The sequence below is a fragment of the Balaenoptera borealis genome (genome assembly GCF_965194805.1).
Source record: "Balaenoptera borealis genome assembly, chromosome: 16".
Lineage (NCBI taxonomy): Eukaryota > Metazoa > Chordata > Mammalia > Artiodactyla > Balaenopteridae > Balaenoptera > Balaenoptera borealis.
Window position 1 is genome coordinate 73,559,257 of NC_138872.1, and position 21,571 is coordinate 73,580,827.

Below are 21,571 nucleotides of genomic sequence, written 5' to 3' on the forward strand. Positions count from 1 at the left end.
GCATAATTATTTATTAATGTTGCCTCTTTTGCTGTCAGGTGTCCTTGACCATAAGCATATGTGCCAGCTTCAAGGGGACCACTCGTACAGCTTTGTATATACCTCCCCTGTGGGTAGAAGACCAGGACTAGTGCATGATTCACGTCTGAGAAAGTTAAAGCAGTACAAGGCCTGAGAACAGCTAACTCTGACTAAGGAAATGGCTTTGATGGGTGAGCCAGGAGAAGCTGCTGAGTTAGGATCAGTCTGTGCTACCCAAGTTTTGTTGGGACAACGTATTATGAGTGTTTTTCATGAGTCAGCCAACATGATCTTGGATCTCGTCCAGTAGGGTTCATGCCCTAAGGCTGGTCCCAAGGGATTACCCAAAATAGAAATATATCTATCCTAGATCATGGAAATGAGCGGAGAGCGAGGGGTCTAGCTAGAACCTTCCAAGAGTCATAAAAGTTCCCAAAAGTGAGTCTGTTTTAAACATCCACCAAGCTGAGAATGTGAAGCTACCATACAAAAACTGGCCTATCTCTTGATCTCTCTTCCCTCCACACAGCTGCTACCCTCCAACTCTTGTTAGAAGGGAATTAAACAAGAGTTAGTGAGTGAAGGAAGAAGTGTGTAGGGAAATAGTTAAGGGGAGAAAGAAGCAGAGTAGAAGCAGGGAAAAGACTAGAAGGGAAAGAGTAGAGGGGGGGAGAGGCAGGGAGAGAGAAGGAGGAATATTGACTCTGTAACAGCCCAGGGAAGGGGAGAGGGATTAATTTTGAAGTTTTGAATACTATACATGACTGAACACTTTAATTACTGAATAGAGACTGTGTTTGCAACTTAATGTAACAGTAGGAGTATCTGTTACCTAATAATTAAAGGAAGAGCATGGGTCCTGCCCAAATCTTCATACAGAAGCAGAGGAAAAATACCCCCACTAAATATAAAGTTTAAAGAAGCAGTGGGAGACTGAAATGAAATTTTGTTTTTACCACAATCTATGTGTCATGCTTGTTGAAAACATGGTTACATTTATATTTATGTGAATATAGGAGAAATCTGGCAAGAGAGGCTCCAGACTTAACAATGATTACATTTAGGGGGTGGAATTCTTAATTTATACATTGGATATGTTACTATAAGCAAGTATTAGTTTTATCATTTTAAACAAAAGATTAAAAATCAGAAGAAATACTTTTAAAATAAACAAGTAGTTGGCATTATAATAGAATAATCCACAGGTGAGATTTAGAAGGTCTTGGACTTGGACCTGTCTTCTCTAAGTAGTCTTTTCTCTGTCTCCCACCTCTGAACACAGACCTTACCCTGATATTTCTTATTCTCCTTTCCATTTCCTTTCGACTATGTATGCTCCTGATTGATCTCTTTTTTTTATGATTACCACACATATTTTAAAATTTCCACCTGCTCACTGCTTCTCATCATCCTTCTATAGTCTTTCCCCTGTTACATGGCCATATTTCAAAACTTTTAATGCCACATTTGCCTTGTCTGCATTACTGTCAGTTTCATTTGGTAATTCACTATGCAACAATTTCTTTTACAAAACAGAGAATACTGAAAAGTGTTTATATGTTCTGAATTTCTTTTAGATGGGGAGAATAGTCCAGAAATAAAAAAATCAAACCAGAATATTTCTGATGAAAATAAAACCTGTGACATGCTAATGGAGAGATTAACAGGAGACAGTTTCTGGTACTCCATCTTAGGTGGACTCTGGGATTTTGATTACCGGTTAGAATCTAACCAAGAAAAACAGCAGAGACATTTAGGACAAGTATCTTTCACCCACAAAAAGATCACACAGGAGAGAAGCCTTGAATGTAATAGATTTGGGGAAAACTATAATCTGAACTCAAACCTTGTTATGCATCAGAGAATTCCTTCAATTAAAATACCCCTTAATTCTGACACACAAGGAAATAGCATCAAGCATAATTCAGACTTGACTTACTATCAGGGAAACTATGTAAGAGAGAATCCTTATGAATATAATGCGTGTGGAAAAATCTTCAATCAACATATTCTTCTTACTACTCATATTCATACTGAGGGGAAACCCAGTGAATGTGGGAAGGCCTTCAGCCAAAACTCATCTCTTACTCAACCTCAGATAGTCCTCACAGGAGAGAAGCCCTATAAATGTGATGAATGTGGGAAAAGATTCAGCCAGAGGATACATCTTATTCAACATCAGAGAATTCACACAGGAGAAAAACCTTTTATATGCAATGAATGTGGGAAAGCCTTCCGTCAACATTCATCCTTTACTCAACATCTGAGAATTCATACTGGAGAGAAGCCCTATAAATGTAATCAGTGTGGTAAAGCCTTTAGCCGTATCACATCCCTTACGGAACATCATAGACTTCATACTGGAGAGAAACCTTATGAATGTAGTTTTTGTGAGAAAGCCTTCAGCCAAAGGACACATCTTAATCAGCATGAGAGAACTCATACAGGAGAGAAACCCTATAAATGTAATGAATGTGAAAAAGCCTTCAGCCAGAGTGCACACCTTAATCAACATAGGAAAATCCATACTCGGAAGAAATTATGTGAATATAATAAATGTGAGAAAACCTTAAGCCACAGTCCTTCACTTACTCCTCAGCACATAACTCAGAATTTTTAGCTTTGTCCTGGCGGGGGTGGGGGTGGGGTAAGGGACTCATATGAATATATAAATGTAGGAAAATTTTGGTCAGACCTTTTCATCCCACGCAATATCATATTATTCATAGTGGGGAGAAAGGTTATAAATAAACTTCTAATGCGTAGAAGCCAAATAAATTTAGATCTTAAACTAGTAGCATATTATATTCCCAGAAGAGGTTATAAATAGTGAAAGTAATTTATTTTATAAACAAGATTATATGAGGAGTCATGTTCCAAAACTTTTCTTAATGACCAGAAATCCTGTAGGCAATAACCTATGATTATTCCCCTGTGATTTTTATAGCATAAAGTTTTTAAATTATATAAACATTGATTAATCAAGGCAATGATATGGTATAACCAGTCACATAAACTTGAAATGAACAGAAAAGAGCAATATTTCTTAAACTTCAGTCATTTGTATGCATCCTTTACAGATTTTACCATATTCAGTGTTTACTTAATATTTTCCTTTAAAGGGACTCAGAATTTTTAGCCTTGTCCTAGGAAATATTATTTATGGAAATTGTGAGTTCTATATGCTAATTATATTCTAATTTCCATCAAAATAAATATATAACTTTGAAATTGAAAATATCCATTGATGTACCACCTAAGTCTTCTGACCATTTTTTGAAAAGCCATGTCAGAGGATATGGCAATATTATGTTATTTTTTAGGAATCCTTGCATTATTTTCATCAAACAGGTCCTAGGATCTTTAAGAAGAGTCTTGGAGGAGACTGAGGGTCATATTGATGAACTTTGAAAAGTGATTCAGAGAAGTCTACTTTTCTATCCTGTTATTCTAGTTTTAAATTTCCCTGTAGCAAACATAGATTTTTGAACTAAAATTGTCATTTCTGTTATTATTGCAGATTTGAATAGAGAGAAGGTTTTATTTTATAATGACAGGGGCTTTATAAGAATCCCTATACCTCCCTGCACCACTGTGGAAGATGGAAGTAGGGCACCGTACCAGAGGATGAGTGGTGGTGCCACACTGAGGCTAAGAACCAGGGAAGAGCCTTACTGGCTTATATAAACAACTAAAGAAGTGTTACTAGTTGGCTTATTAATTCGTTTTATTTATTGAAATATATTTATGTACCACCTTTTTCCAAAAAGAATTTAAGGTGTTTTAATTTGATTTTTATGATTACTGCCTTGTTTGACAGAAATCACTTTTTGACATTACAAAGCATCGTAAATATAAATTGTCATAAGCCATGAACAGCTGCAACTAGGAGGCTGCTTCTGTTTCTTGGCTTTCTGTTTTTCTCTCGGTCTTCTCAGGTACGGCTGAAGAAGCCATGAGGCTAAGTAAGAATGCAGTCCCCTTGCTTTCTCACCTTCCTTCTAACATATCTCCCAGCTCAAGACTTCCCCCTTTTTTTTTTCCCTGTGAAGGACTAGATATCATAGGCCTTAAGTGAAAGCTGGAATGATTTAAATTTTTTAAAAAATTAAAACACTAAAAACCAAGAAAGAAATGAAATGAATTCATTTCATCATGGAAGTTAAACTTTTCAAAGTACATTTATGTCCCATGCATCAGTGGATGAAATAGTTAATAAAACCCCAAGTTACTGTAGTCATGGAGGATTTCTAATAGTATTTTGTGTTCAGATATCTGTGAAATGGAGATCCATTGTCAAGACATATAAGTTCTGGAAGTGTCTCTTCACCAAAAGGATCTACATTGAACATTTATTTACCCTAAGGAGGCAGAGTATAGAGCACTCAGGTTTCAGGAAGAGAGAGTGAGCCAAGGCGAAGTCTCAGATAGCAGAGGTATGTATGAAAAGAAGTAATGGTTAATTACAATTGGTGAAGCCTTTGATCAAAGTTTAATTTTGCAACCGGGGGGCGGGGGGGGGGGGCGGAAACCTGAATAATCCACAAAGACTGCTAAGGGCTTCAATACAAGGCATTGTATCTCAGCACAGGGGAAGAAGGAGAGCACTATGGGATTTTTCAGGAGAGGATCAGCAGAATTTGGACAATTTCAGAAAAGAGGAGTCGGGACTGAAGAAGACCAGTTGGCCATGGATTTTCAGCAATTCTTCATAAATAGGAATTATAAAATTAGAAGCCTATTATATATCCTTAGGGTCATAAATGATTATGCTTATGTTAACTGTACAGTAAACTATGTCATTCTGGTGTGAATTCATTCTCATGTCCTTTGTTGTCTTCAACATGTTCCAAGTTAAGGGAATCCTAAATATATTTATTACATCAAAATTCAAGGAAGCCATAGGAGTAGTACTCATTCAGAAACCTGTTGTTATGATTTATTTCTGTGTAGGAGGGCAAGATATTACCCTTTTACATATATTAATTCATTTGGTCCATCCAACCAGGTGTTGTTGCCTTTCTTTATGAAAAGAGATACTTCAGCTTAGACATAATAATAAGTGATTTATTATTCAGGGCTTCTTGGACTGAAATGTCACTAGAACATGGATCATGTTACTCCTAATCCAGTGGATACAAACAGTGCCAGGAACAGTGTTTTATAGCACTCTGAAAACATTTGATAACTATATTAAAATTAATAAAATGAGAGATTGCTGCTCAACACCAAAATTCATATGACTCTTTTTCTGAACCTCAGAGTATAAAAGGATTGCCATGTTGATAGATTCTCTTATGTCCAAACGGCTTATGGGTTGGAGAAAAATACTCATCTGGATTTTGATTAATGTTCAATTTATTAATTTAAGGAACCAACTGACATTCTTTAAGCAGCCAACATTCCTCTAATTATTCATAGATGTGCAAATAATAAATAAAAACTTAAGAATTTCTAAAATTAGATATCCCTACTCTTTTAAACACTGATCAGATTTAAATACATGTAAACATTTCATTAAAATCACAAACCTAGGGCTTCCCTGGTGACACAGTGGTTAAGGATCTGCCTGCCAATGCAGGGGACACGGGTTCGAGCCCTGGTCCGGGAAGATCCCACATGCTGCAGAGCAACTAAGCCTGTGCGCCACAACTACTGAGCCTGCACTCTAGAGCCCGTGAGCCACAACTACTGAACCCGCGTGCTACAACTACTGAGGCCCACGTGCCTAGAGTCCATGCTCCACGACAAGAGAAGCCACTGCAATGAGAAGCCTGTGCACCGCAACAAAGAGTAGCCCCTGCTCGCCACAACTAGAGAAAGCCCACGTGCAGCAACGAAGACCCAACACAGCCAAAAATAAATAAATGAAATAAATAAATTTTTTTAAAAAATCACAAACCTAAAATTTCAAATTTTATTAAGTGCCTTAAACACATTAAGAAACAGGTAAGAGGTACCCAGATTATAAAAATAATTATACCGAAACTAGTTATAAATATGTTAACTCCAGGCTTCCCTGGTGGCGCAGTGGTTAGGAATCCGCCTGCCAGTGCAAGGGACACAGGTTCGAGTCCTGGTCCGGGAAGATCCCACATGCCGCGGAGCAACTAAGCCTGTGCTCCACAACTACTGAGCCTGAGCTCTAGAGCCCGTGAGCCACAACTACAGAAGCCCGCATGCCACAACTACTGAAGCTCACGTGCCTAGAGCCCATGCTCTGCAACGAGATGCCACCGCAATGAGAAGCCCACGCACCGCAACGAAGAGTAGCCCCCGCTCGCCGCAACTAGAGAAAGCCCGCGTGCAGCAGTGAAGACCCAACACAGCCAAAAATAATAAATAAGATAAATTTATATTAAAAAAAAGTTAATTCCATGGACTTGATGTTTTTATCCTTATTTGAATATTTTCCCAGGGTTCCAATTTTCGTATGTTCCTAGGTTTACATTTTTCTACCAGGTACTATTTGTATACCTTCCTCAGGTTTTAGTAATCTTATTCAACCCAAAATAAGAATAATACTGTGACAGACAAATTAAGTTGAAATTTATGGGTTAGCAACTGGCTGATCTTTAGTTAGGTCATCCATAAAACCTAGCTGCACAGACCAAATATTCTTTGGTCTCCTTTTATAACAAAATATCACTTGTTATGTCATGGGACATTTTAAGACCTTACTTTTATATAGATTGTAAATTTTTGACACTTGAACTTTCCCAAAACCATCTGGCCCATTGGCCTGTCATTATGGTATGGTGATCTCGCTGGCTAGCATTATTTAAAGCTTTTATGTGCATCATTAGGATAATTAATGAGGCTATCCAGCTCCTTCCGGAAGAATGCAAGTTTTGTTGTCAGTTTTCCTCTATAGAACATTTGGCTACTTCATCATTTTGCAACATATTGCAACCAACTTTCTGCTTGTTTATTGTATGTGACCGTTAGAGGTGATTAACTGTTGAACCATCTTTCTACTTGGTCTGAGTGACTGTCCGGTTCTTCCTATTTCTTGATATGGTTCAACATTTTCCAGGATTATCTGGCTTGCCCAACACCCCTTTGTTTCTTCTTAACTGATTAAACAGGAACAAATATATATATACACATACATGCATGTATATATACATATATATGTACATATGCACATACTTAGCAAGAAATATATAACTTTTTAAGATCAGTATTGAATTATACATATCATGTTACAATCATCCTTTTATGACTGTTTTAACACACTTGACTTGAGCATCATTATGAACACTTGGCCTCTTATATAACAAGCAGTTCCAATTAACCATTTTTTTAAATGCTCAAATTGTGAGAACTTAGCCAGTGGAAGCTGCATTAAGCTAGCTTCTTTTAACTCTTAGCACTTTTTCTGTTATCTGTAAACACTTTCTCGTTTTTGGAAGTAAGATGGTCCAAACCCATTCCAAAATTTTCACTGTTCCAAGACGTGAGAATACTGTCTTTTTTTTTGGCTGCACTCAGCATGTGGGATACCAGTTCCCCAACCAAGGATTGAACCTGCACCCCATGCAGTGGAAGCGTGGAGTCTTAACCACTAGACTGCTGGGAAACTCCCAAGATGTGAGAATAGATTCCTGCCCAAAGAGTTCTATATTCTTTTAGTACAGAGTAGTAGAAAAGACCAAAATCTGGGCCCTAGGGATGTCTGTGACCATTGAGAGTGAGCAAAAGTCCTGCTGCTACTACAGCCACTGCTATCAGAACACTTTTTAGACTTTATAGAAAACCTTCAAAACTCCACCAAAAGCTATTAGAACTAATAAATGAATTCAGTAAAGTTGCAGGATACAAGATTAATATACAGAAATCTGTTGCATTTCTATACACTAATAATGATCTATCAGAAAGAGAAATCAAGAAAATAATCCCATTTACAATCACATCAAAAAGAATAAAATACATAGGGAATAAATTTAACCAAGGAAGTGAAATACCTATATGCTGAAAACTATAAGATACTCATAAGATACTCATGAAGGAAATTGAAGATGTTACAGATAAATAGAAAGACACCCCGTGTTCATGGATTGAAAGAATTCATATTGTTAAAACGTCCATACTACCTGCAGAAAACTATAAGAAGACACTGATGAAAGAAATTAAAGTTGATACAAATAGATGGAGAGATATACTATGTTCTTGGATTGGAAGAATCAACATTGTGAAAATGACTATACTACCGAAAGCAATCTACAGATTCAATGCAATCCCTATCAAACTACCACTGGCATTTTTCACAGAACTAGAACAAAAAATTTCACAATTTGTATGGAAACACAAAAGACCCCGAATAGCCAAAGCAATCTTGAGAAAGAAAAACGGAGCTGGAGTAATCAGGCTCCCTGACTTCAGACAATGGTACAAAGCTACAGTAATCAAGACAGTATGGTACTGGCACAAAAATAGAAATATAGATCAATGGAACAGGATAGAAAGCCCAGAGATAAACCCACGCACATATGGTCATCTTATTTTTGATAAAGGAGGCAAGAATATACAGTGGAGAAAAGACAGCCTCTTCAATAAGTGGTGCTGGGAAAACTGGACAGCTACATTTAAAAGAATGAAATTAGCACACTGCCTAACACCAGACACAAAAATAAACTCAAAATGGATTAAAGACCTAAATGTAAGGCCAGACACAATCAAACTCTTAGAGGAAAACATAGGCAGAACACTCTATGACGTAAATCACAGCAAGATCCTTTTTGACCCACCTCTTAGAGAAATGGAAATAAAAACAAAAATAAACAAATGGGACCTAATGAAACTTAAAAGCTTTTGCACAACAAAGGAAACCATAAGACGAAAAGACAACCCTCAGAATGGGAGAAAATATTTGCAAACGAAGCAACTGACAAAGGATTGATCTCCAAAATTTACAAGCAGCTCATGCAGCTCAATATCAAAAAAACAACCCAATCCAAACATGGGCAGAAGACCTAAATAGACATTTCTCCAAAGAAGATATACAGATTGCCAACAAACACATGAAAGGATGCTCAACATCATTAATCATTAGAGAAATGCAAATCAAAACTACAATGAGATATCATCTCACACCAGTCAGAATGGCCATCATCAAAAAATCTACAAACAATAAATGCTGGAGAGGGTGTGGAGAAAAGGGAACTCTCTTGCACTGTTGGTGGGAATGTAAATTGATACAGCTACTATGGAGAACAGTATGGAGGTTCCTTAAAAAACTAAAAATAGAACTACCATACGATCCAGCAATCCCACTACTGGGCATATACCCTGAGAAAACCATATGTACCACAATGTTCATTGCAGCTCTATTTACAATAACCAGGACATGGAAGCAACTTAAGTGTCCATCGACAGATGAATGGATAAAGAAGATGTGGCACATATATACAATGGAATATTACTCAGCCATAAAAGGAAACAAAATTGAGTTATTTGTAGTGAGGTGGATGGACCTAGAGTCTGTCATACAGAGTGAAGTAAGTCAGAAAGAGAAAAACAAATACCGTATGCTAACACATATATATGGAATCTAAAAAAAAAAAAATCATGAAGAACCTAGGGGCAGGACAGGAATAAAGACGCAGACCTACTAGAGAATGGACTTGAGGACACCGGCAGGGGGAAGGGTAAGCTGGGAGAAGTGAGAGAGTGGCATGTACATATATACACTACCAAATGTAAAACCGATAGCTAGTGGGAAGCAGCGCATAGCACAGGGAGATCAGCTCGGTGCTTTGTGTCCACCTAGAGGGGTGGGATAGGGAGGGTGGCGGGGAGGGAGTCGCAAGAGGGAAGAGATATGGGCATATATGTATATGTATAGCTGATTCACTTTGTTATAAAGCAGAAACTAATACACCATTGTAAAGCAATTATACTCCAATAAAGATGTTAATAAATAAATAAATAAATAAATAAATAAATAAATAAAATGTCCATACTACCCAAAGCAATCTACAGATTTAATGCAATTCTTGTCAAAATACCCATGACATTTTTCACAGAACTAGAACAAATAATTCTAAAATTTGTAGGGAACCCAAAAGACCCTGAATAACCAAAGCAATCTTGCAAAAAAAGAACAAACCCAGAGATACCAGTCTCCCTCACTCTAGGCTACAAAGCTACAGTATGAAACAGTATGGTCCTGGCACAAAAACAGACATACTGACAAATGGAACAGAATAGAGAGCCCAGAAATAAACCCACACGGTTATGGTCAATTAATCTATGACAAATGTGGCAAGAATATACAATGGAGAAAAGATGGTCTATTCAAGAAGTGGTGCTGGGAAAACTGGACAGCCACATGTAAAAGAATAAAAGTAGATCATTTTCTCACACCATAAAAAGAAACTGGAAATTATTAAAGACCTAAATATAAGACCTGAAACCATAAAACACCTAGAAGGAAACATAGGCAGAACACTCTTTGACATAGGTCTTAGAGATATTTTTTTGGATCTGTCTCTTCAGGCAAGCGAAATGAAAGCAAAAATAAACTAATGGGACAGAATCAAACTTAAAAGCTTTTGCACAGCATAGGAAACCATCAACAAAATGAAAAGGCAAGTGTCCATGGACAGATGAATGGGTAAAGAAGATGCGGTATATATATATATATATATATATATATATATATGCAATAGAATACTACTCAGCCATAAAAAGAATGAAATATTGCCATTGCAGCAACATGGATGGACCCAGAGATTAACATACTAAGTGAAGTAAGTCAGACAGAGAAAGACGTACCATATGATATCACTTATATGTGGAACCTAAAAAAAGATACAAATGAACTTATTTACAAAACAGAAACAGACTCACAGACATAGAAAACAAACCTACAGTTGCTAAAGGGGAAAGAGGGAGGGGAGGGATAAATTAGCACTTTGGGATTAACATATACACACTACTATATATAAAATAGGTAATCAACAAGGACCTACTGTATAGCACAGGAAACTCTACTCAATATCTTGTAATAACCTATAATTTAAAAGAATGTGAAAAAGAATCTGAATCACTTTGCTGTACACCAGAAACTAACACAACATTGTAAATCAACTATACTTCAATTTAAAAAATTCGACAACACACTAAAAGGATCAAAAAACATGATCAAGTGAAATTTATCCCTGGGATGCAAGAATGGCTCAACATACACAAATCAATAAATGTTATATACAACATTAACAGAATGAAAGATAAAAATCATATGATCCTCTCAATGGATGCAGAAAAAAACATTTGACAATCCTGTCATGATTTTTTAAAAAAATCAACAAATTGGATATAAAAGGATATCCTAAAGATATCTGCATTCCTATGTTTATTGTAGCATTATTCACAAAAGCCAAGATATGGAAATAACCTTAATAGTGTCTGATGAATGAATAAGGAAATGTCATATATATATATATACAAAATACTATATACATTTTTACATTATATGTGTGTGTATATATTATATAAATACAAAATTCCATCTCTCTCTATATATATACAAAATACCATAGACTGAGTGACTTATAAAAACAGAAATTAATTGCTTACAGTTCTGGAGGCTGGGATATCCAAGATCAAGGTGCCCAAAGATCTGTGTTTAGTAAGGGCCCACTTCCTGGTTCATAGACAGTGCCTTTTTGCTGTGCCCTCACATGGCAGAAGGGAGCAAGGGAGTTTTCTTGGAGTCCTTTTGTAAAAGAGATTGAATCCCATTAATGAGGGCAAAGCCTAATCACTTCCTCAAAGCCCCATCTCCTAATACCTTCACAGTGGAGGTTAGGATTCAAGATAAGAAATTTGGAAGGACACAAACATTCACACCATAGCAGTGACCGTGAGGAGAAATGGATGAGAAGGATGGGTTGGGGGGCAGGGGGCGGAGGGGGAGAGAGAGGGAGATTGAATATATGAGAATGAATAATGTGTATATGGGTTATGGGTTAGGGGACTGGATGGCTGACCAAGAAGCTTATCAAATGTGGGGAGGTTTTACTCCTTTCCAAAAGCATCTGATTCATGTCTTACACCATGAATGATTGCATGTTGTTTTCCATTTTCCAAGTGCCAACTTCTTTATAGGTTAAATTTTTGTGGGTGCAAGCAGCAGACATTGACTCTGGTTGTATAGTCTCTTCAGGACACCTACCTCAGGATGCAGTAGCTCCAGTCACCTCCCATCCTCCGATCAGAGCACTCAAGATTCATATTCCTGGAAGGTAATTTGATTGGTCCAGCTTGGGCCTCGTGCTAAACGAAGATGGAGGACTTTGATTGGCAGACCCATTGAGGCTACAGACACAGGAATTCAGAAAGGCAAATCAAGGTGTTTTTACCACAGCAGACAGGACACTAAGGGGTGATAGGACTCAATCGGATCCCCCAAAATGGTATAAAGATTCCCTTAAACTGAGGACATTGAAGATACAGCAGATGCAGAAAAAAAGCCTTTTCAGAGTGTCCCTTATCTGACTAAAGGCAGAGTTTTCTTTTTTTTTTTTTAAGTCAATAGCTATTTTTTAAAATATTTATTTATTTTGGCTGCACTGGGTCTTAGTTGAGGCATGTGGACTCCTTAGTTGAAGAAAGTGGGATCTAGTTCCCTGACCAGGGATCGAACCTGGGCCCTCTGCACTGGGAGCAAGGAGTCTTACCCACCGGACCACCAGAGAAGTCCCTAAAAGCAGAGCTTTCTAAGAGTGAAGCTGCCGTAAATCCCCTCTCAGAGGAGATTCCAGCTAGGACGGAGACCAACAAACCACTGGCACCAGGATGAGAAATTGCACAAACAAACATTATCACAAACTGTTATACTTTCCATTGTTCTCATAAAAGCCCATTTGCCTTTCCTAAAAGTCCACTTGTTTTCCCAGAGGCCCTTTCTCCCTCCTTCCTTTCCCCTATTAAGTTGGTATATAATCTCCTATTTCTAGTTGTCCAGGAGTCTCTTCATCTGCTTCTGCATGCATGTGTAAATAAACCTTGTCTTTTCCCCTGGTAATCTATTATCAGTTCATTCACAGCTCCACCATCAACACTCAAACCTAAGTTAGTAGAGGGAAAGTTTTCCTCCCAATGAGGGTTGGAAAAAATCAGCAGAAGTTTTTTCTACCTTCGATGGTGTGAAATGATTTGATTTGCATTAAAAAATCATTCTGGGGGGACTTCCCTGGTGGTCCAGTGGTAAAGAATCCACCTTACAGTGCAGGGGACGCAAGTTCAATCCCTGGTCAGGGAACTAAGATCCCACATGCCACGGGGCAACTAAGCCCGCACACCACAACTACTGAGCTCGCGCACCTCAACTAGAGCCCGCATGCCTGAAACTACAGAGCCTGTGTGTACTGGAGCCTGCGCGCCACAACTAGAGAGGAGAAAACCCGCACGCCACAACTAGAGAGAAGCCCGCGCTGCAATGAAAGATCCCGCATACCTCAGTGAAGATCCAGCGTGCCGCAACTAAGCCCTGACACAGCCAAAAATAAATTAAATAAATAAATAATAAATCTTAAAAAAAAATCACTCTGGGTATGTCATTGGTTTTATTAACAAGAGAAGTTGTAAGCTTGCTTGTAAAAGAAAGGAATTTAAGTTCATAGCTAGAGGGAAATATGATATCCCAGAAAAGTTTTTGTTCATATGAAATAATGCATATAAAGTTATTACCACTTTCATTGAAAATTAGCTCCCATTTCTGAAATTTCAAACATCTCACACTCTCCCCCCCACCATCTCTCCTTTTAAATTCACTTGCTAAGTGTGCCCTTGGCCTTAATTCTTTATCTGGATTCACACTTCAATCTAATGACACCACCACTTTTTTTTTTTTTTTTAACCCTCCATTAACTCCCTCCTAGTCTAGCAATTCCCTAACAAGAGCCTAATACATTCCCAGCCTTCCTTCTAACTGAGAAGGCGTCAGCAGCAGCCCACATATACATGTACCCACACCGGACTCCTCTCCATCTCACAGATATTGAAAATTAACACCTGAAGTCATACTAGACATAAAAATCTCCCGAAGTTTATCTTAAATACAACTCCTGGGGGTGGAAACGCTTAAACATTTCAGTCTCAGCATTTGGCAACGTCCAATGATCCAATGTTTGATGAATGAATTAAGTTCCTTTGATTTGGAAGGCCTTGTCCAATGCCTGGGAGCTCAACAGAAAAAGAGGGAAACTAAGTGGCACGGATAAAGGAAAGGCCGAATCCCAACGCTCCTTCCGCCGTGCAGGTGAGGAAAGCAGAGATCAAAATCTCCCGTTAAGCCACAGCCCGCGGCTCCTTTTAAGGGGCAGTGGGCGGAGCCCTGACTTTAACCCCGCCCAGGACTGAGGGGACTCGCGGCCAATGAGAGGGCGGTCCGGGGTGGAGCGACCTGCGTGCGACGTGACGCCATCACGCTCCGGTCGGCGCTCCGCAGGGCGTGCGCCGGAACAGTGGACTCTGTAGGTAACCACCTGCCGCGCTCCGCCGCAGAAGTGGGGTGGATTCCGGAGATCGAAGCGCAGCGTCGTGGGAGCCCTCCAGGCGAGTCGAGTCGAGTCACCCGGCCTCGGGGTTTTAGGGGCGAAGGGATCAATCACCCCCAACCTTCCTCAGGCTGGGCGGCATGGACTCACTATTAATTGATCTCGAAAGCAATGACAAGTCAAGGTCTCCGGTGGAGAGGACACCACGGCCGCGCCGCGTCGGCCTTGCGTGCCCCAAGTAGCCAGGCTGTGAGCGTCTGGGGAGAGGCAGCCCAGCGGGATGGAAAGCAATAGGGACGCCAGTAAAGGACAGCGTTTATTCGCGCTGTTGGGCACCTTATAGGTTAAATCTTCAAAGCACTCCTGTGAGTAAGCCCTGTTGTTATTCCCATTTTGCAGAGGGGGAAACTGAGGCTTAGAGAGGTTAAAATTACAGCTTTGTAAACAGTATAAAGATGGGAGGTTGAGTAATTAAGGAAATAATGAAACGTGTAAGCAACTCTAAAGCGGTGATTCCAGAGGGCCAACAAAAGCTGTTTCTGAACTGGGGCAGTTCTAGTGACAGAATTCATTTGGTGAGTCACAACCATCAGAATATTGAACTTTGGAATTTGTTTTCAGGTGACCAAAGCCACATAATGTCAGTAGTTCGTTCATCTGTCCATGCCAAATGGGTCGTGGGGAAGGTGATTGGAACAGCAATGCAAAAAACTGCTAAAGTGAGAGTGACCAGACTTGTTCTGGATCCCTATTTATTAAAGGTAAGGAACATCTCTATTTTCAGATGGCATTGATAAATCACCAACATGTTCTGGGTTCTGAGCAGAAAAACACTCCCCTGTCAGTAAAGATGCATTGAGCATCTGCTGCACACCAGACATTGTGCTGGTCTGTGGGTGTAACAAAGTGAATTAATCATGGTTCACACTCACATTTTAGAGACACATAGAGTTAATTTCAATTCAGTCTGACAACTGCTATAGTCATTCTATGTGCAAAATACTTTGGGAGCAGAAGACTCCTCGTTCTTTCTTCCCAGGTTGCTGAGGAGAGTATTCTTGATTATATAAGACATTTGAGCTGAAGCTCCAAAAGGATTTTATCCAGAGGACCAGTTGGGGGGCAGGAGGAGTTGGGGGAGTCATTCCAGCCATGATGAATAGTTTGTGGAAGTTCTTTTAGCCATGTATTTACCTAAGACAAATAGACTCCTAGTTATTTCGGCAGCAAAAATGTGTTTATTCGGAATCAGCAGAGAATTGCAATTCAGGGTCTGTAACATGGTGAGCCATGTGCAAGTCTCCCACAAAAGTGGTGAGGTGACCGGGGAGGAGAGTGCTTTTACAGAGGGGAAAGGAAGTTGGGAGGGGATGGTAAACAAAGAGTCCATGGCTCTTCACTGGCTGCGTTGTTGCCGGGAAAGAAGAGAATGTCTTTCTTCCTGTTGATCTCTGCTATCATCACAGGGTGTGAGAGCTTCCCCTTCTGGTCTCCTGACTCTGTTTAATTGAGGTTTCTGTTTATTAATTCCTTACGCATGAAAGGGCATGACATTCTAACTGGAGCAGCAAGTGGTTCGGCAATGTTGAGCCCAGAGCTTGGCACTAAGTAGAGGCTGTTGTTGAATGAACACGAGAAGGATTGGAGCTGGAGTGTCAAGGGTCTTTTATGTTGTGTTTTGGATTTCATCCTATAAGCAAAGGAGACAGAGATAGGGATGAGGACTGGGGGTAAGGAAATGGGTAAGGAGGTTATTGCAGATGTCTAGGATGGAAATGATAAAGAACTGAACAGTCCTGGGAGCAGTGAGGATGAAGTGGAAAAAGATTTCAGGAAAGAAGGGACAGCGTCCTTGATTTGGTAGATGCGCAAGGGAGGGAGGGGGAAGTGCCAAGGATGTTTCTGCATTCAAGGTTGGGCACACTGGTGGGCACAAATGCTGTTTGTTATCTAGGATCAAAAACACAGGAGCCTTTTCAGGGTCTTGTGAGGCTGGGGAGATCCCAGCCGGGAGAAGGACGTTGGATCTCATTGTCCTCCTAGCCCTTCGACTCTCCCTCGAAGCCTCTCAATGAAATGGCGTGATCCCAAAGCAAAAACAAAAGCAAAACCACAGGAGCAAGCTGAAGAGTGATGGCATGATCATTGGCCTTAGAATCAGAGGGCCTTAGTTTGAGTACTGGCTGTTGGTTACTAGCCGTGCACATTACTTAACCTCCTTGAGCTTGTTTTTCTCATCTGTTAAATGGGACTACCTGCTGTGGCAGGGTTGTCTTGAGGAATAGGTGGTTCTAGGTCTCATCTGTGGCTTGTTTGCAATACTTTGAGTGAGGCATGAAGCTAAGTGCTTTATGAACATTATAATGTTTCATTCTCTTGATAACTTTAGAGGTGCAGGTATTGGAGCCTCATTTTATGGTGGGGAAAAAAAAAACTGAGCTTGGAGTAGTTAAGTGACTTGTCCCAAATCACACAGCTAGTGGTGAGATAGTGTGTGTTTAGGCTGGAGAGAAGGCTCTACTGGGAAGGAAGAGTTTAAATATTGTAGAAGAGGATGATAATTGATAGAGCAAGGGTAGTGCAGGAAATAAGCAGGAGAGCTTGGGACAAGATCAGTTCTGGAAAAGTCATTGCCGTTTTCCAGAATTTAAGCAGCTAATTTTTGTATTGGAAGTCTCCATAAGTATGTTATCTATTTTTTTCCCCAAGTTCCAGCTTGTTTTCTGCGCATTCCTTTTTCAGATTTTGTACTGCATTGCCAGGTCATGGATGGGAACTACTGATTTGTTTCCTCCTTCTCTCAACAGTATTTTAATAAGCGAAAAACCTACTTTGCCCACGATGCTCTCCAGCAGTGCACCGTTGGAGATATTGTGCTTCTCAAAGCTCTACCTGTCGCGAAAACAAAGCACGTGAAGCATGAACTGGCTGAGATAATTTTCAAAGTTGGACAAGTCATAGATCCAGTGACCGGAAAGCGCTGTGCAGGAACCGCCTACCTGGAGAGTCCAGTCAGTCTGGAAACCACCCACCTAAGCAAAAACCTGGAAGAACTCGATCTCTCTTCAACACAGTGAAGGAGGATTGGAAAACGGAGCCAAAAGGGAAGGATTTCTAAGTTTGCTTTATGGAAAAATTTTTATAAGTTTCCTCACAAACCGTCCAGTTTCTTTTCTGGTATTTATGAACTAGCTAAAAGTAAATGAAGTAAAGGCCTTGTTATAATTTTTCATAAAGGTTTACAGTCATGTTTCAAATTTCCTTCTCAGCGAACATACTTTCCTGTTACACTAAGTGTGCCTAGCAGTGCGCTGCATTATTTTGTAAGCTCACTGTTTTAGAAGGTGGTTTTTTGTTTTTGTTTTCATTCAGAGGAATCTGGAATTTATCTTAGAACTTTTATTTTGGGAGAAGAAAACCTTTTGATATCGTAAACAGATAAGACCACATTAAGTGAATATTTATTTTTGATACTATATATTCGAAATTAAGTTTTTCTCTGATTTAACCAATTCCAAATGGAAACAGTTAACATGCTGGGGTCAGACTTTATCAGATTAAAGTCTGTATTAATAAGAATGTTGACACGTAGAAAATAAAACTAAAATTCTGTCACTTTTCTCCTGTATCCTAGGCTAAATAGGAATGAGTTCTTAAAATCTGATACATTGATGAAGTTGTAGAATTTCTCACACACATGCATTTGAGTTGGAGAGTTTCAGAGTTTTATTGCTGTTCACTGATAAACTGTGATAACTTAGATTTTGACCTGATGAAACACTGAGCTATATATTTCAGTTTTCTGGCTCCCAGAAGGGACTTGGAGTATATTTCAACCTCAACAAATATGTCAGTATTTGAGTAATAACCACAGGCACTGCCCCCTCCTCAGGGCTTATAATCTCCTGGGCAGGTATGCACAAGTATCTTCATGACAAACACAGAAACACATGGGTGGGGGAGAAACTGGGGTAACTTTCCAGAAAAAAATGAGAGAATGCTAGAACTGAATCTTAAAGGAAGAGTCTCCAGGTTAGTGTGTGAGGGATTTGGAAAGGGCATTCCAGGCAGAGGAAGGGGGTGTAAAGTCCTCGAAGGATGAGAGAAAGGACTAACCAAGGGGTTTTGGAAGCGGTGAGCACTGCTGGGACATTGAACGAGAGTGGAACTCAAGTAGAGAAATAGGCAGGAATTGTAAGTGGTGGTGGGTTGTTTCATGTTTTAAAGAGTGATATAATTAGATTCACATTTCTGTAAAGTAATAGCATCTGTGTCAGGAATAGACTGGAATGGGAAGGATTGGAGGTAGGGAGACAGTGACCTGTTCAAAGATTGGTCCTAAGACATAAACTGAGTTGGGCAGGGAAGATGAAAAGAAGTTAGATAGATGATGTTCCGAAGTAGAACTCTCAGGGAGGATGAGCCAAAGGGAGGCATCTTAGACTGTCTGCCAAGGGGGTGGCTATGCGGTACCGGTTATCCTGGAGGGGACAGGACACCTGTCCAAGCCATCTCTAAAAGCTCAAATATTTTAAAGGCTTACCTATACTCTAATGTATCATTTTTATCTTAACATAGATACTTTCCCTGAAAATCTTGGTGTAAAAATTATCCTCCAGGAAGATGCCCCATGTTTATCCTATGACATTGTAACCTAAGCCACACCCCTGTGAAATAAGAGTTATCTCCTTCCCCCCAGTAAAAAGCACTGGGTTAATGGAACTTCAGAGCAAAATGATAGTGGAGATAAAAGTGCAGAATGAGTGGCCTAATACTAAACACAAAAGCCAGGTCAGCAAAGAAATGCCTTCCAAGTTAACATTTCAGGAAAATAGACTTGAAAGCATCTGTTTCCTGAAATAGAGCTGAGAAATTGGGGAATATGTAAGAAAGTCGCACCGACACCACTGGCTTGAAGAGGCCCTGCCTCCCACAGTGCAGGATGGGGACATGTCCTTTCCACCTTGGAGAGAACTCCAGCCTCCCTTTTGCGTCTCTGCAGCCTCTATGGCCTCAGGAAGCGTAAACCAGTTGAGATCAGGAGCTGGCCTGATCAACAGCCTCTGGCCTCCTGTCCCTGTGTGCCTGGCCTCCTTTCCACCAGGTGCCTCTCCCTGGTCTGGGGCAGATTCTTGTTTCCCTCCCTCCATCCACAGGATCCACTTCTGTTCTCCCTGGTGGCTCCTTGCCATATTAACATGTTCAAACATTGCCCCAGTCAGAGAAACTCCTGCACCCCTGGAGCCCCCTCCCCCTTCCTTCGCCTCCGAAGATTACCGGCTTCAGAGAACCCCTCAGTCCGCAAGCCCAGTTCCTGCCCCCAGCCCTCCTAGCAGAGACCTCCCCGCTCCCCCGTCCTGAGTGGCGTGGTCCGAAAGCGGGTTGGAGAAGAATTTCCAGACACAAGGCAGAATGTAAAGAAGATAGAATTTATTAGAGGGAAGGGTCGCTGCCAGAACAGCGGGCCGACTTCCTAGTAGTCTGGGAGAGCCGAGCCGGAACATGTGCTATTGATCAGGGTTTTTTTTTTTGTTTTTTGTTTTGTTTTATTTTTTGGTCATCCTGAGTGCAGCCGACTTTTTTTTTTAATTAATTAATTAATTTATTTATTTATGGCTGTGTTGGGTCTTCGTTTCTGTGCGAGGGCTTTCTCTAGTTGTGGCAAGCGGGGGCCACTCTTCATCGCAGTGCGCGGGCCTCTCACTATCGCGGCCTCTCTTGCTGCGGAGCACAGGCTCCAGACGCGCAGGCTCAGTAATTGTGGCTCACGGGCCCAGCCGCTCCGCGGCATGTGGGATCCTCCCAGACCAGGGCTCGAACCCGTGTCCCCTGCATTGGCAGGCAGATTCTCAACCACTGCGCCACCAGGGAAGCCCTATTGATCAGTTTTTATAGCCAGAAAACAAAGGAATGGTCCGAGGTGAAAATTTCGTTTACCGATTGGTCGGGGCACATATACCTTCCTTCTCTAGGGTGGGAGTGGGACAGGCCAGATGCCTTTCCTTATTTGGGACAGGTCCTGTTGCCCAGGTGGGCGTCGCCCAGGTGGGCTCAGGAATTTCGTAACCATCGCAACATGGTGGGGAGGGCGAGTAAGAGTCCGGTAAGGGGTGCTAAGGGGTGTAACGCTGACACTTTTTCAGGCAGGGTCGTACTTTGTCCTTGGAGCATCACACTGAGGACCCGCACTGGCTTTGAAACGCTCCCTTTGGTGGCTGGGGAGCTCCTCCCTGTTTCTCTCCCTTTTCTAACTGTCCAGCTCACTTTCTGCGGGCCTTGTCTTGGTTGCGGTTTCATGAGTACATTTGTGGCTCTTTTATCTTGCCACAGGATACATTTCCCCCCAACAGTGCCATCCTGACCCACGCCCTTCTTTAAGCTGTTTCCTTGGCCAGGCAGAGTTGTCCTCCCTCCTTCCACGAGTCAACTCTTTCCCTTGGGACTGCGCTGTTGTGCCAGCTCCCCAGGGTCTATCCTCCACTTCCCATGCACCACCGGTTACATGCTCTCCCGTCCGTGTTCCCTCCCTTCTCTCCATTTCAACACTTGACACTCCAGTCATTTCACATCCAGCCCCACCAGACTGGGACGGCTCCAGGACGAGGATGGGGCCCAGCCCACCGGTGCTGAAATCAACGGGAACAATGGAGTCTGGAGACCACGAGAGAACCTGAGTGTGCGTCCATCCAGAATGCTTCTATTACAGCGTAATTTATTTTTGAAAAGGCAATATATTTACACGGAGCAAAATCCAAAAGGGTATTCGGGGAGAAGCCCGCCCCTCCCCCCAGCTTCGCACCCCAGGTCCTGGATTCCCCTAGGAACCGTGTTACTCTCCCCTTGTGGATCTCGCCACGTGCATTCAAGCCTTGCCCTTGTTCCTTTGGCGTACCCTGTGCTACGCACCGAGCTCCTTCCGCTGGAGCTTAAAGTCTCAAAATAGGTTCTTCTCCAGCTTCCCTTTCTCGCGGCTCGCAGCTGCGGGACCTCGGCGCCGGGACGCACTGCGGACGCGACCGCCGCAGGCCCCGCTCCCCCTGGCG

At 41.1% G+C, this 21,571-nt stretch overlaps 1 protein-coding gene across 6 annotated transcripts in view; it reads left to right on the forward strand.

The window, feature by feature from the left end:
• Positions 1 to 17,764, forward strand: part of MRPS17 (mitochondrial ribosomal protein S17) — a 42,702-nt gene extending 24,938 nt beyond the window's left edge. For 3 of the 6 annotated variants that reach the window (XM_082358613.1, XM_082358612.1, XM_082358611.1), the window contains one exon: positions 1,599 to 4,286. In XM_082358613.1, the coding sequence (XP_082214739.1) occupies positions 1,599 to 2,641 (1,043 nt within the window). In that variant the 3' untranslated portion in view covers positions 2,642 to 4,286. Of the gene's footprint in view, positions 1 to 1,598; positions 4,287 to 14,428; positions 14,894 to 15,149; positions 15,290 to 17,335 lie in introns of those variants that run through there. The other 3 variants (XM_082358615.1, XM_082358616.1, XM_082358614.1) reach the window with 3 other exon arrangements.
• The last annotated feature ends 3,807 nt before the right edge of the window (positions 17,765 to 21,571 follow it).